Source organism: Cannabis sativa, chromosome 3 (assembly GCF_029168945.1).
Source record: "Cannabis sativa cultivar Pink pepper isolate KNU-18-1 chromosome 3, ASM2916894v1, whole genome shotgun sequence".
NCBI lineage: Eukaryota > Viridiplantae > Streptophyta > Magnoliopsida > Rosales > Cannabaceae > Cannabis > Cannabis sativa.
This window is the reverse complement of record NC_083603.1, coordinates 29,811,676-29,823,077: the sequence shown is the minus strand read 5'-3', so window position 1 is coordinate 29,823,077 and position 11,402 is coordinate 29,811,676. Positions and strand designations below refer to the sequence as shown.

Below are 11,402 nucleotides of genomic sequence, written 5' to 3'. Positions count from 1 at the left end.
ACCGTTTTACAAAACATAACGAGACATTTCTCAACTCTTTCAGTAAACATCTACAGTCACGAATTACAATACCAAAACAAGATAACATTTTTACATGACTACGAATCGCTTTTACAACAGTAAGAAAGTCGGTTTCAAGAAAGACATGCTGCCAGTTTTTATTCTTGAGACAACTCAAAGCCTCCCTCATACTTAACGCCTCAGCAAGTCTTGGGTCCAACTTTTCATTGTAAATTTTCGTGAAGCCTTCCAGAAACATCCCCTTATCATCTCGGGCAAGAACTCCCATTCCCGTCTGTGCCTCAACTTCAAATATTGCTCAATGTTAATCTTAACACTATTAAGAGGTGGACAAATCCAATGCTCTGCACCATCACCCTTTTGAAGATCGGGGCAAGGTGTTTCTATTTGAAAATTTTGAGCATCTCTCCATTGGTTAAGATATTTCTTCGCTGAAGCAACAATATCCAAAGCACTAACCTTTTTCTTCTTCCAAACGGTCTCATTTCTGGCATTCCAAATAGCCCGGTAGAGAGTGGCTATTAAACCTCTTTTATCAGGCTCCAACCGCTCAAATATATCCTTCAACCAAACTAGAAAGTTGTGACCATGTAGCAGATGTGTGCATATGCCCACTTTGTCCCAACAACATCTAATCCCCTAACAAGTGACTAACAATGGAATATAGTCTCGTCCTCCACATTGCAGATAGGACACACGGCATTTACAGCCACCCTTTTGCTTAAAAGTTCACACATGGTAGGAAGACAGTTAGTACCTGCTCGCCATATCATATTTTTAACCTTTGGTGGAATCTTCAAAGCCCAGAGCCGCTTCCAAAACCTCGTGATAGACTCTTCATTAGTCAAACCTTTTTCTTGTTGTACTAACGTGTAAGCACTTTTAACAGTGTAGAGCCCTGAAGTCTCCAAATACCAGATAATTTGATCAGTTTCATGAGTCACCTGTAAAGGCACTTTGTGATCAAATTCCTATCTCGGTCATCAAACATATCCTCCAAAATCTCCATATCCCATCCACCACCCTCTTGTCTAAAAAGATTGTTGACTATAGCCCCTTCTAATCCTGGGTGAGACGACATCACCATAGGATTTTCTTCATCCGGCAACCATGGTTCGCCCAAAACGGAGATAGAAAGACCATCACCCACCCTCCATCAAACCCCCTTCCTGATAATGGATTGAGCCTCCCAAATACTTCTCCACACAAAACTTGGGTTATTTCCCAATTGAGCAGTGAGAAAGCTTTCATTTGGAAAATAGCTAGCTTTATAGACACGGCCAGCCAAAGATAATGGTTTTGTGAGAAGGCGCCATCCTTGGCTACCCAAAAGAGCTAGATTGAAGTCTCGAAGGTTGCGAAAACCCATTCCACCCACTGATTTCTGCTGGCACATAACATCCCATGACATCCAGTGTATGCCTTTTATATCACCAGGTGAAGTCTTCCACCAGAAAGTGCGCCATCTGGCTTTCAATGTCTCGACTAATCTCAAGAGGCAGAAGAAAAACAATCATGGCAAAGTTTGGTAATGATTGAGCCACTATTTTAATAAGGACCTCTTTCCCGGCATGAGAAAGGATTTTTGCATCCCACCCTTGAAGCTTCTTCCTAACCCGATCCTTGAGATATCCGAAAACTGTTGACTTGTTCCTCCCCAACGTACTCGGAAGCCCTAAATACAAACTATTCTCATCTGCTTGTCTCATCTGCAAGAGAGTGTTTATTTGTTGTTTCATAGCTGCTTGGGTATTGGTACTGTAAAAGATGGAGGACTTGTTGACATTGACCTTTTGACCCAAAGCAACTTCAAATCTGTGGAGCAACTCTCAAACTCTCATGGCTTCTTCAATAGTTGCTTTACAATACAGATAGTTATCATTAGCAAAGAGCATATGCGAGATTCTTGGTGCTCTATTTGCCACCTTGCAACCATGGATCCACCCTTTCGATTCATACTTCTGAAGCAAAGCTGATAGACCTTCTGCACAAAGGATAAAGATATAAGGAGATAACAGATCCCCTTGGCGAATTCCTCGGCTTGGTACTATAGGCCCCATTTCTCGACCCCCATGAACCACCTTGTAACTAGCAGACGAGACACACTTAAGCATTAAATTCATCCAATTGGTTCCAAACCCAAGCTTTGAAAGTACTGCCTTCAAGAAGTTCCACTCAATACGGTCATACACTTTACTCATATCAAGCTTGAGAGCCATGAAACCATCCCTTCCTTTTCGCTTTCGCTTCAAGTAATGCAAGACTTCAAAAGACACCATAATGTTATCCGAGATTAGACGACCCGGAATAAAAGCAGTCTAAGTTTCTGCTACTATGTTGTTCATCAACGGTTTCATACGGTTAGCCATTAACTTCGTGATGATCTTGTAAAGCACATTACAAAGCCCAATGGGTCAAAGATCCACCATACTTTCAGGCCTCTTTTTCTTTGGAATCAGAACCATATTCGCTTCACAACAACCCGATGCAAAGTCCCCTGTGGTAAAGAACTGTTGTACTAGATGGACAACTTCCTTGCTAACAATTCCCCAACATTTTTGATAAAAAGCTCGCGTCATCCCATCAAGGCCAGGACTTTTATCCAGATGCATATAAAAAAAGACTTTCTTTACCTCCTCCTCAGACACTTGTTGGTTCAATTCTTCATTCATATGGTCTAACACCCTTGTCTGTATACATTCTATCACCTCATCAAAGTCTGCTCCAGAAGCGAAAAAAAGAGAATTATAGTATTGCACAATGACTTCCTCCAACTTGTGACCCCATTCCATCCAATCCCCATTATTGTTCCTCAATTTTGTGATACGATTACGAATTCTTCTATTACTCGCTGCTCTATGAAAATATTTACTATTTTGATCACCTCCTTTAAGCCAAAATTGCATAGATCTCTACTTCCAAAAGGCTTCAGTCTGATCAAGAATCGTAAACATATTCTTCTTCACATCGCTGTACTTGGAAACTGAAAATTCATCTCTCTTATTCTTCAGCAACTTCAACTCTGCCCGACACTTTTTAATTCTTTTATTGAAGTTAGCTGTGATTTCTTTCCCCCAAGCCGCCAAAGCAATTGCACAAGAATTAATCTTTGGAAAAATGTCACTGTTATTGTCATCATTACAACAGCTCTTTACAATTTCATAGCACAAAGGATCTTTCAACCAAGCATTCTCAAACTTGAAACTATAATTTTGAACAAAAACAGGATGACACTCCATTTCCAGAAAAATTGAACTATGGTCCGAAGGTGAAGATTCTAAGTTGATTAAACGAGTTTGAGGAAAAGTAGGATACCAGTTTGCTGAAACTAAAGCTCTGTCCAACCTTATCTCCACCCATATCTGTGTACCTCGTCCCTTCTCTCATGTATATTGGTGGCCCAGCAGCTCCATATCTGTCAACCCGCACCTCTCCACCATTTGCCTAAAACCGTCCAGCAGCCATTGAGGGTAACCACGGCCTCCTCGCTGGTCACTTTGATGTAAAATATTATTCAAATATCCTATAATGCACCATGGTTTAGGAGAAGCATCCACAAGTGACTGCAAAAGTTCCCATGTATTACGCCTGAGATTTCTATTCAGCTCGCCATAGATTACAGTGAGTCTCCAATGCTTTCCTTCTTCAACTTCAATCGAGAAATTGATATGGTTTCTGTTGGAAATTATTTTACCAGGATCTTAGATCTACTCACAAGTATGTTTATTAACACCCTAAATATGAACTTTCTAAAACGATAAATTAAACACATATAAAGTTTAGGAAACCTTACATTGGGTGCAGCCGAATAATATGACTCCTTCCGTTCAGATATCTAGCCCTTGATTCCTTTCTGTAGCAGAGCATTATCAATATCTGAACCTGGATCTCTTTCTCTGAATCTTTGATGCTGAATCTCCTTTGCTGATGATCTTTCTTCACGATCTTCCTCACTATGATTGAGCTATCACTTGATGTGTGTGGGCACTACTCTAATTACTAAGGATTTCGAAATTCAAAGGAAGAAGAAAGAAGAAGTGGTAGCTAAAGATAGGGAGAGAGAAGGCTCAGTTTTTTATGAATCAGAAGAAGTCAGAAGAAAAGTGTAATTTTCCTGAAGCCTTCACTATCTATTTATAGCATTCCACTGGGGTTAGATTTGAATTATATGGCATTAAAATAATGAAAAAATCAACTTAAAATACCTACATAGGTGGCCGGCCATACACTTAGTGGATTGGGCCTTGCTTTTTGTAATTTTGCAATTTTAACACCTTTTGTATCTGATTTTCTCAAAAATGCCAATTTCCTAATTCAAACATTTAAATGCCAATTCTAACTATTTAATAACTATAAATAATTATTAAATAATATTGTCATTTATCATATTTATTAATTGAACCATACAAAGTATCATAATTAACAAATATGCCCCTATAAACTCTTTCTTTACAATTTCGCCCTTACTTAGTGAAAAATTCACAAATAGACATAGTCTAATTTGAGAATTATAATTGATTAATCAAAACCAATTACATGAGTCTTACAAGCAATATTATCTCAACTAGTGGGGGGACCATGGGTCTATATAACCGAGCTTCCAATAAGTAGATCAAGAATTTAGCACTAAAATTCACTAACTTATTAATTCTTCGTTGAATCCACGCATAGAACTTAGAATTGCACTCTCAGTATATAGAATGCTCTATATGTTCTACCATATAGACACATCATTAGTTATCCATTGTTATAATCCTAATTTGATCAATGATCCTCTATATGAATGATCTACACTGTAAAGGGATTAAATTACCGTTACACCCTACAATGTATTTGTTCCTTAAAACACTTGACCCCGTATAAATGATATTTCAGCTTATGTGAAATGAGTACTCCACCATTTATGTTCCTTTGGTCAAGCTCGAAGGAGATCATCCTTTGCTTACTATTTGCCAGATAGAAGCTATAGATTCCATGTTCATGTCAGCGCTCCCACTCAATTGCACTACCGTGTTCCTAAAATGTACGTATCACCCTGACCAAAAGGTAGGCTTAACTAACAATTCAAGGAACACGAATAGCCTTTCAAGATTGAGCCTAATCATAACAGGATTAAGATCATTTGATCTAGGATCAACTAGGCGATATTGACTTGAATAGATTCTACGGTAAGTTTAATTAAATCTAAGTCAAAGTTCAATATCAGTCCCTTCCGATGCATACTCCATGCATCCAACCTGAGCTTTACTTTAACCAATGCTCTGGAAAGAACATAGCACTTCTCCAAATGCAAGTAAACTCTGTTGTAGATTATCATATCAGTAAAACCCTGTGTCTGATAAATCTAGGAAACTTTATTCACATAGTCATGTTTACTTTCCAATGTGTTGACGGCACAATAAACAGGATCAAGTATGTGAAAAGGGTTTCAGATGAATTTATACATTATGTACATATAATCATGAAATAAATCATGTGAACCATGCAACATTAAATGTTATTTCTGATCTATATTAATAAGTAAATCTAATTATATTGAAATGAGTTTTATTTAGGGCATAAAACCCAACAGTTTCGTGAGTATCCCACTACCCGACCATGTTCAGCCTTTTTCCAAAACAGAACAAGCCCTCCACTATTTCCTTGGGCCTCGACCACAAATGTTCCTTCAAAGCCCAATAGACGGCCCACAAAATTAGCTCTATTTTTACCACATTTAGTTTCACATAAGAACACAAAATTGGGTTTCTTTTGAGAAATCATCTCTTTTAGGAATTGAACAATCTGTTGGTTCCCAAGCCCACGACAATTCCAACTCAAGACATTCATAATTGAGTGCGGGCTTGGGAACCAACACCCGCACCAGATAAGTTTTTTGGGCCCACATTTACATTTTGTATTGAGACTTGATCGTGTGAGTCATCAACCGAATCTTTTGACAGCATTTTCCTTCTTTTATTTTCCAACACCAACAATTCATTCTCCGCATTACTTTCGGTTTGACCCAGGTTATTACCATTTATAGAAAAATCCATTCCACTTACCACATTATGCATATTGGCATTACTTTCATCAATGATTAGTGGAGATCGTATCCCATTATCTCTTAACTGATTTACATCACTCATCAAATCCTCCATCAATTGCTTCCCATTGTAATTGTTCACCACTGATTTCTCCCTTTCACACTGGCTACCGGAGCTACTGCTTCCTACTACTGGCCCTTCTCGGAGCCATTAGGCTCCAATAGAATGTTGTCGACGTCTTTGGGTTCTGCTTTCATCTCCAAGCTATAATTTTTCGTGATCAGGTGTGGTGGAGTTGTAAAGATAACATCACAAAACTTCTCTGAATGTCCCAAAATACAACAAATGAAACAGAATGTGGAGAGGTCTTCATACTTAAAATGGGCATAACAAACTGGTCCGTTCTTCAGCTGTAATTTCTTCTTGCGTTTTAGCGGTTGATCAACTTGAATTGTGACTCTAACTCCCAGATAATCTCTCCAAAGTCCCCTGAAATTATTCATATCGGATTCAACAAAGGTGCCAATGTAATTCCCTAATTGCTTTACCACTATTTCAGACATGAAGCCTGTCTTTAATCCATGTAACTGTATCTAGAAATCAATTTTATTTAGCACCACTGACCTGGGATCGTCACCTTCCTTCAATCGAGCAAAGATCAATGGAACTCTATCAAAGGTCCACGAGCTGCCTTCTATCGCCCTTTCTATGTCTATTTCATGTTAGAACTGAAATAAATATAGATTGGGATCTAACTCCTTCACATTCATGCCTCTTCCAGGTTTCCACAACGAAGCCATTTTTGTGTTGCATCGCCATAAAATCTAGAGATCTATCAGTTAAAAATCTCCCAACAAGGCACCACCGAGAATCAAATTCTGGGGTATCAATACCAACATTATCAAATAATAAGCCTTCTTCCTTCTCATCTTCTGCCAATAAGATGTTACCATAGTTTCTCCTCATACTTTCATCCATGATTCGAGACTCAAAAAAAAATAGGGGAATGAGATTGAACAGAACAAATAACTAGCAAACAAACAAGACTTTTATAAATCAACAATATAAAAACTCATGTCATACGACAAGACTCAGAAACTAAACCAAATATCATAATTTATATTTGTTTATTTAATTTATACGAAATAATGTATACAAATCTTCCTTATTAATATATGACTCTAACTCTACATATATTTGAGAGAGAGGTTGAATTTGTAGTAAATTTAAGTTTTTGATTTGGGTGGACAACGAATTGCACAAAATTCGACAAATTATTATGTTAAGTATTTGGTTCTATCAAACAAATAAAGGTAATATTCACATTGATAGAAACAATTTTGGACCTATATAATTTGCTAAAAAAATTAACAATTAATCTTATTATTATTTCTTTTATGACTAAAATATTTCATTTGCTAGAATAATTGAGTGTCTTATATGATAATTTTTTTTTTCTGATTTATGTGATGTATGAATATTTAAGTAGTACTTTAGTAATATCATCTTCTTTTTTAAATGGTAATACTTTACCACAAATTTCCCTTAAATTACTTTTATAGCATAATGAGTACTTTTATGTATGTGGAAAGAGAGAGCATTACAAAATCACTAATTAAAGTAGTAAAATTTGTGAAGGGAAATTTACATGTTATACTAACTTTTGTTATTTTTTTACAAAATACTGCCAGACGGTATTTTTTACTTTTTTACTGTGTTTTTTTATAAGTTTCATACTGCAGTATACTGTGTTAAGTTTTCACTGATGTTTTTTAGTTGTTCTATTGTTGTTTTGAGTTGTTCTGTTTTGTGTTTTACTGGTATTTTATAAAAACACAGTATTTTTGAAATTTTTCCGTGTGACAGTAATTTTATAAAAATTAACCTAAATTTCAATATTTTTGTAAATTTCCCTTTGTGAATTAGAGGCAATTCTTTATTTATTATTTTTATTTTTATTCCATCACATTTCTTTCTTCTTTTTCTTTATTTAGTAATTACAAATATTTTCTCACGTTTGACTATTTGTATTTAATTTTTGATTTAGTGTGGTTATCTTTATATAATAAAGGAATAAATATGTGCATGTATTTCACAAAAATAATATATTGATTCAGAATAAATTAATAATTTCATAATATAAACTTTACTCTTGACTTTTATTTTTATTTTAAAATAATTATTGGTTTTTTAAGATATTAATTTAAATTCAAATAAGATATTTATAACTAATTTTTAGTAATTATATATACTGTGCATATTGTGGATATTGTCCCACATGGAATAAATGGTAGAGTATTGAACCATATATAAGAACGTGAGCTACTCCACTCATCACCGATTGATTTTGAGATAGAATCTCATGATTCTCAACAGTGCATATTAAAAAATAATATACATTATATTTTACAAATTTTTTAATAATTATATAAATTCGTATAATTACAAATATAAAAATATAATATAACTAAAATTATATATGAAAATAATAAAGTAATTACTTTTTTTTTAATATTATTTTTGTAGTTAATTATTTAATTAATTTATTAATTTATATTCTGATTTTTTTTTTATTAGTATCATGATTGTTTGGTGCTTGAAACTATCGTATATAGTTTCTCATTTTTTTTAGCATTTTAATAAATTTATTATTATTAATAATAAAGATCTCTTCCTTTTAAGTTCTTTTTTTTATATATATAAATTTCTCATTTTTTTAATATTTTATTTCCTATAAAATTTTAACACTATGTCATATTAATCTTGCTTCTATAAATGTGCCATTATAGTGTTTAATTTTTTTTTTTTGTTTTAGCTTTTAATCTTTTCATCTCTATTAGCACTTCATTATATTATTTATTTGTATTATTATGCATGGAGTAAATTTATTAGGGATAACAATGGCAACGACTATAAGTAGAATATGGTGATAGCAATAGATGAGATATAACGATTGACAACGACTTTAAATAATTGAGGTGTAAATAATATTGATTGTTGGAAAGAGTGTTTACTTAAATAATAATAATAATACTCTAATTTTTCTCTATACTACCCTATTTATTTTATTTTACATTAATAATTTTTTAATAGAGAAATTTATAATTCTATATGTACATTATTCATATAAATTTTAAACTTCTTAACAGAGTAATTTACGGCATAAATACTTAACTTTAACTTCCAGTTGTAAATAAATACCTAAGTTTAATTTTTGGCGGTAATAATGCCAAGTTATATTTCTAGAACTCTGTAGGTACCTAACAGTTAAATATTAAGCTATTAAATCCACGTGTCGTTTTTTATTGGTATATTTGAACTATTTTTTTTAAATAATAAAAAGTTAGTGAGTTGGACCAATCAGGGATTGCCACGTGGCAATTTACTTAAATTATAACTTAGATATTTTTACCGCCAAAATTAAACTTAAGTATTTATTTAGAACTGGAAGTTAAACTCAGATATTTATGCCGCAATTACTCTAAATAAAATAGAATTTTTTGAGTTTTATTTTTAATAAATAATTCGATAATATAATTTTAATATTATTATATATTAAGTTAAGTTTTTAAGGTATTAATTATTATTTTCATTAGTGTCTTTTTTAATTATTATCTTAAAATAAAATTAAAAAAGTCGCACGAAGAGCGGTTATATTGCCTAGTTGATATATATAAAGAAGAGATATGATGCGGTGATGTGGCTGTCTAAACTTGCTTTATTTACCTTTGTATATTCTCTCCATCTCCAATATTCTCTTATAATATTATTTTTAAAAAATAATTATTTAATGTTAACCGATTGCATGTATATATCTATTCTATATAAAATGTGGCTATATAACCGAATTCTTGGTTTATGAGAAATTATTGGGTAATTTTTTTAAAAAAATCTTTGAATTCAGTTTGTTAATTGATTTTTAAGGAATAACTTATTCTTTTTTTAAAAAAAAATAAAATAAATTCATATAAAAAAACCATTCAGTTTGTTAACGCCAAAGACGATTTTTTATGAAGCTGTTAATCTATTATTCATATAATCGTAAAAGAATAAAAAACCAATAGACTCTTCCATTCCCACTCCCAATCTCAATCATTTCGTATCTTATTCACACTCAAAGGTGAGCATTATGATGAAGAAGTCTCCGAGGTCACTCAAATTTGTTCCCTCGGAGTGGCTGGAGATTGAACCAGAGGACCAGACGCTACCAGCTGAAGCCAAAATACCCAAATCTCCTCCATTACTGATGGCTGAAACCACAACCTCGCCTGTGAATCCGGCGACGATTAGACAACTTTCCATACATATTCCAGAAAATCAACAAAGAACGAAGCGATTGCATCAGTGCCGAATGCTTGCGGCCAAAACGATTGATTGAATGAAGCCAAAATAGAACGAAGGAACTCCAAGACCACTGCTTTAGGACGGAGATCGACGGAATCTGGGGATTTTGAAAGGAACCAAGCCACGGCAAGGACGACATTGAGCTAAGGGCGCAAAACCCTAGGAGATCCAGCGACGAGAGCCTCGGACACTCAGACACTCACCTCACTGGCTCACTCATTCTTCAACCGATACTCTGAAGAAATTGAGATGATTTGGGCAAAGGTTAGATTTTCTTAATGTGGATTTCCAATTTGTTCTTGCATATTATGGAAAATTTTGTTATGTGGATCAAATATAGCTTTAGTAAATTAGAGAAAGTCTTGCTTGTCAATTTTTTTTCCTAGAAATTTGCATACAGAATTTGAAAGTATTGTGGTATGTAGGTTGGTACATGTAGGAAAACTTGATGAAGAGGCTTATGTTTGAGTGATAGCACTGGCTTTCTGCAAAAGTTGAGAAACACTAAAAGTAACTTTCACTCTATGATTTGGGATTAACGTTTAGCTTTTGTGTATAGTTGATAAATGTGGAATAAGGGTGTGGATTGATCTTTCTTTTATGAGTGAATGTTGTCCTTGGTATTTTTTTTGAAATCCTTTTAGTCAAGTGGGGACATCCGCTTAAATGAAATTTGAATGAGCTCTTTTGCATAATGGTTATTTGGGTGTTTGTTAAAATGAACATGTGAAATTAATAAGTTTGTACAGTTCCCATGTATCAGTTCTTATATATTAACTATTTTGTTTGTAGAGATGCTTTTGTTGATTATTGGGTCAATGGAAATATGTTGACTATGGATATGGCTACTCAAATATATGTTATTCTAAAGCAACCGGATCTTAAGTACCTTACTCACGTTATCTTTTATTTTATTTTGTCTTCTTAAATTCATTCCATGTGAATTATGTCATCATAGCCAGCGAATTATCTTTGAAGATCCAAAAGTTTTTAATTTCTTGTTGCTAAGGA

The 11,402-nt window shown here is 33.9% G+C and overlaps 1 protein-coding gene across 1 annotated transcript; it reads right to left on the bottom strand.

The window, feature by feature from the left end:
* Window positions 1-1,451: 1,451 nt before the first annotated feature.
* Window positions 1,452-2,300, bottom strand: LOC115719361 (uncharacterized). The gene is made up of 2 exons (XM_061112484.1): window positions 1,981-2,300; window positions 1,452-1,836 (listed from the first exon to the last, which is right to left on the bottom strand). Exons 1-2 carry the CDS (start codon window positions 2,298-2,300, stop codon window positions 1,452-1,454), a joined length of 705 nt encoding a protein of 234 aa, XP_060968467.1.
* Between the last annotated feature and the right edge of the window lie 9,102 nt (window positions 2,301-11,402).

Excerpts from the sequence above, each read along its gene's own strand:
- LOC115719361 (XM_061112484.1), bottom strand. The coding sequence starts at position 2,300 with ATGGTGTCTTTTGAAGTCTTGCATTACTTGAAGCGAAAGCGAAAAGGA. Across the intron at positions 1,837-1,980 it reads CTATCAGCTTTGCTTCAGAA|ATTTGAAGTTGCTTTGGGTC; the intron begins GTATGAATCGAA and ends GTTGCTCCACAG.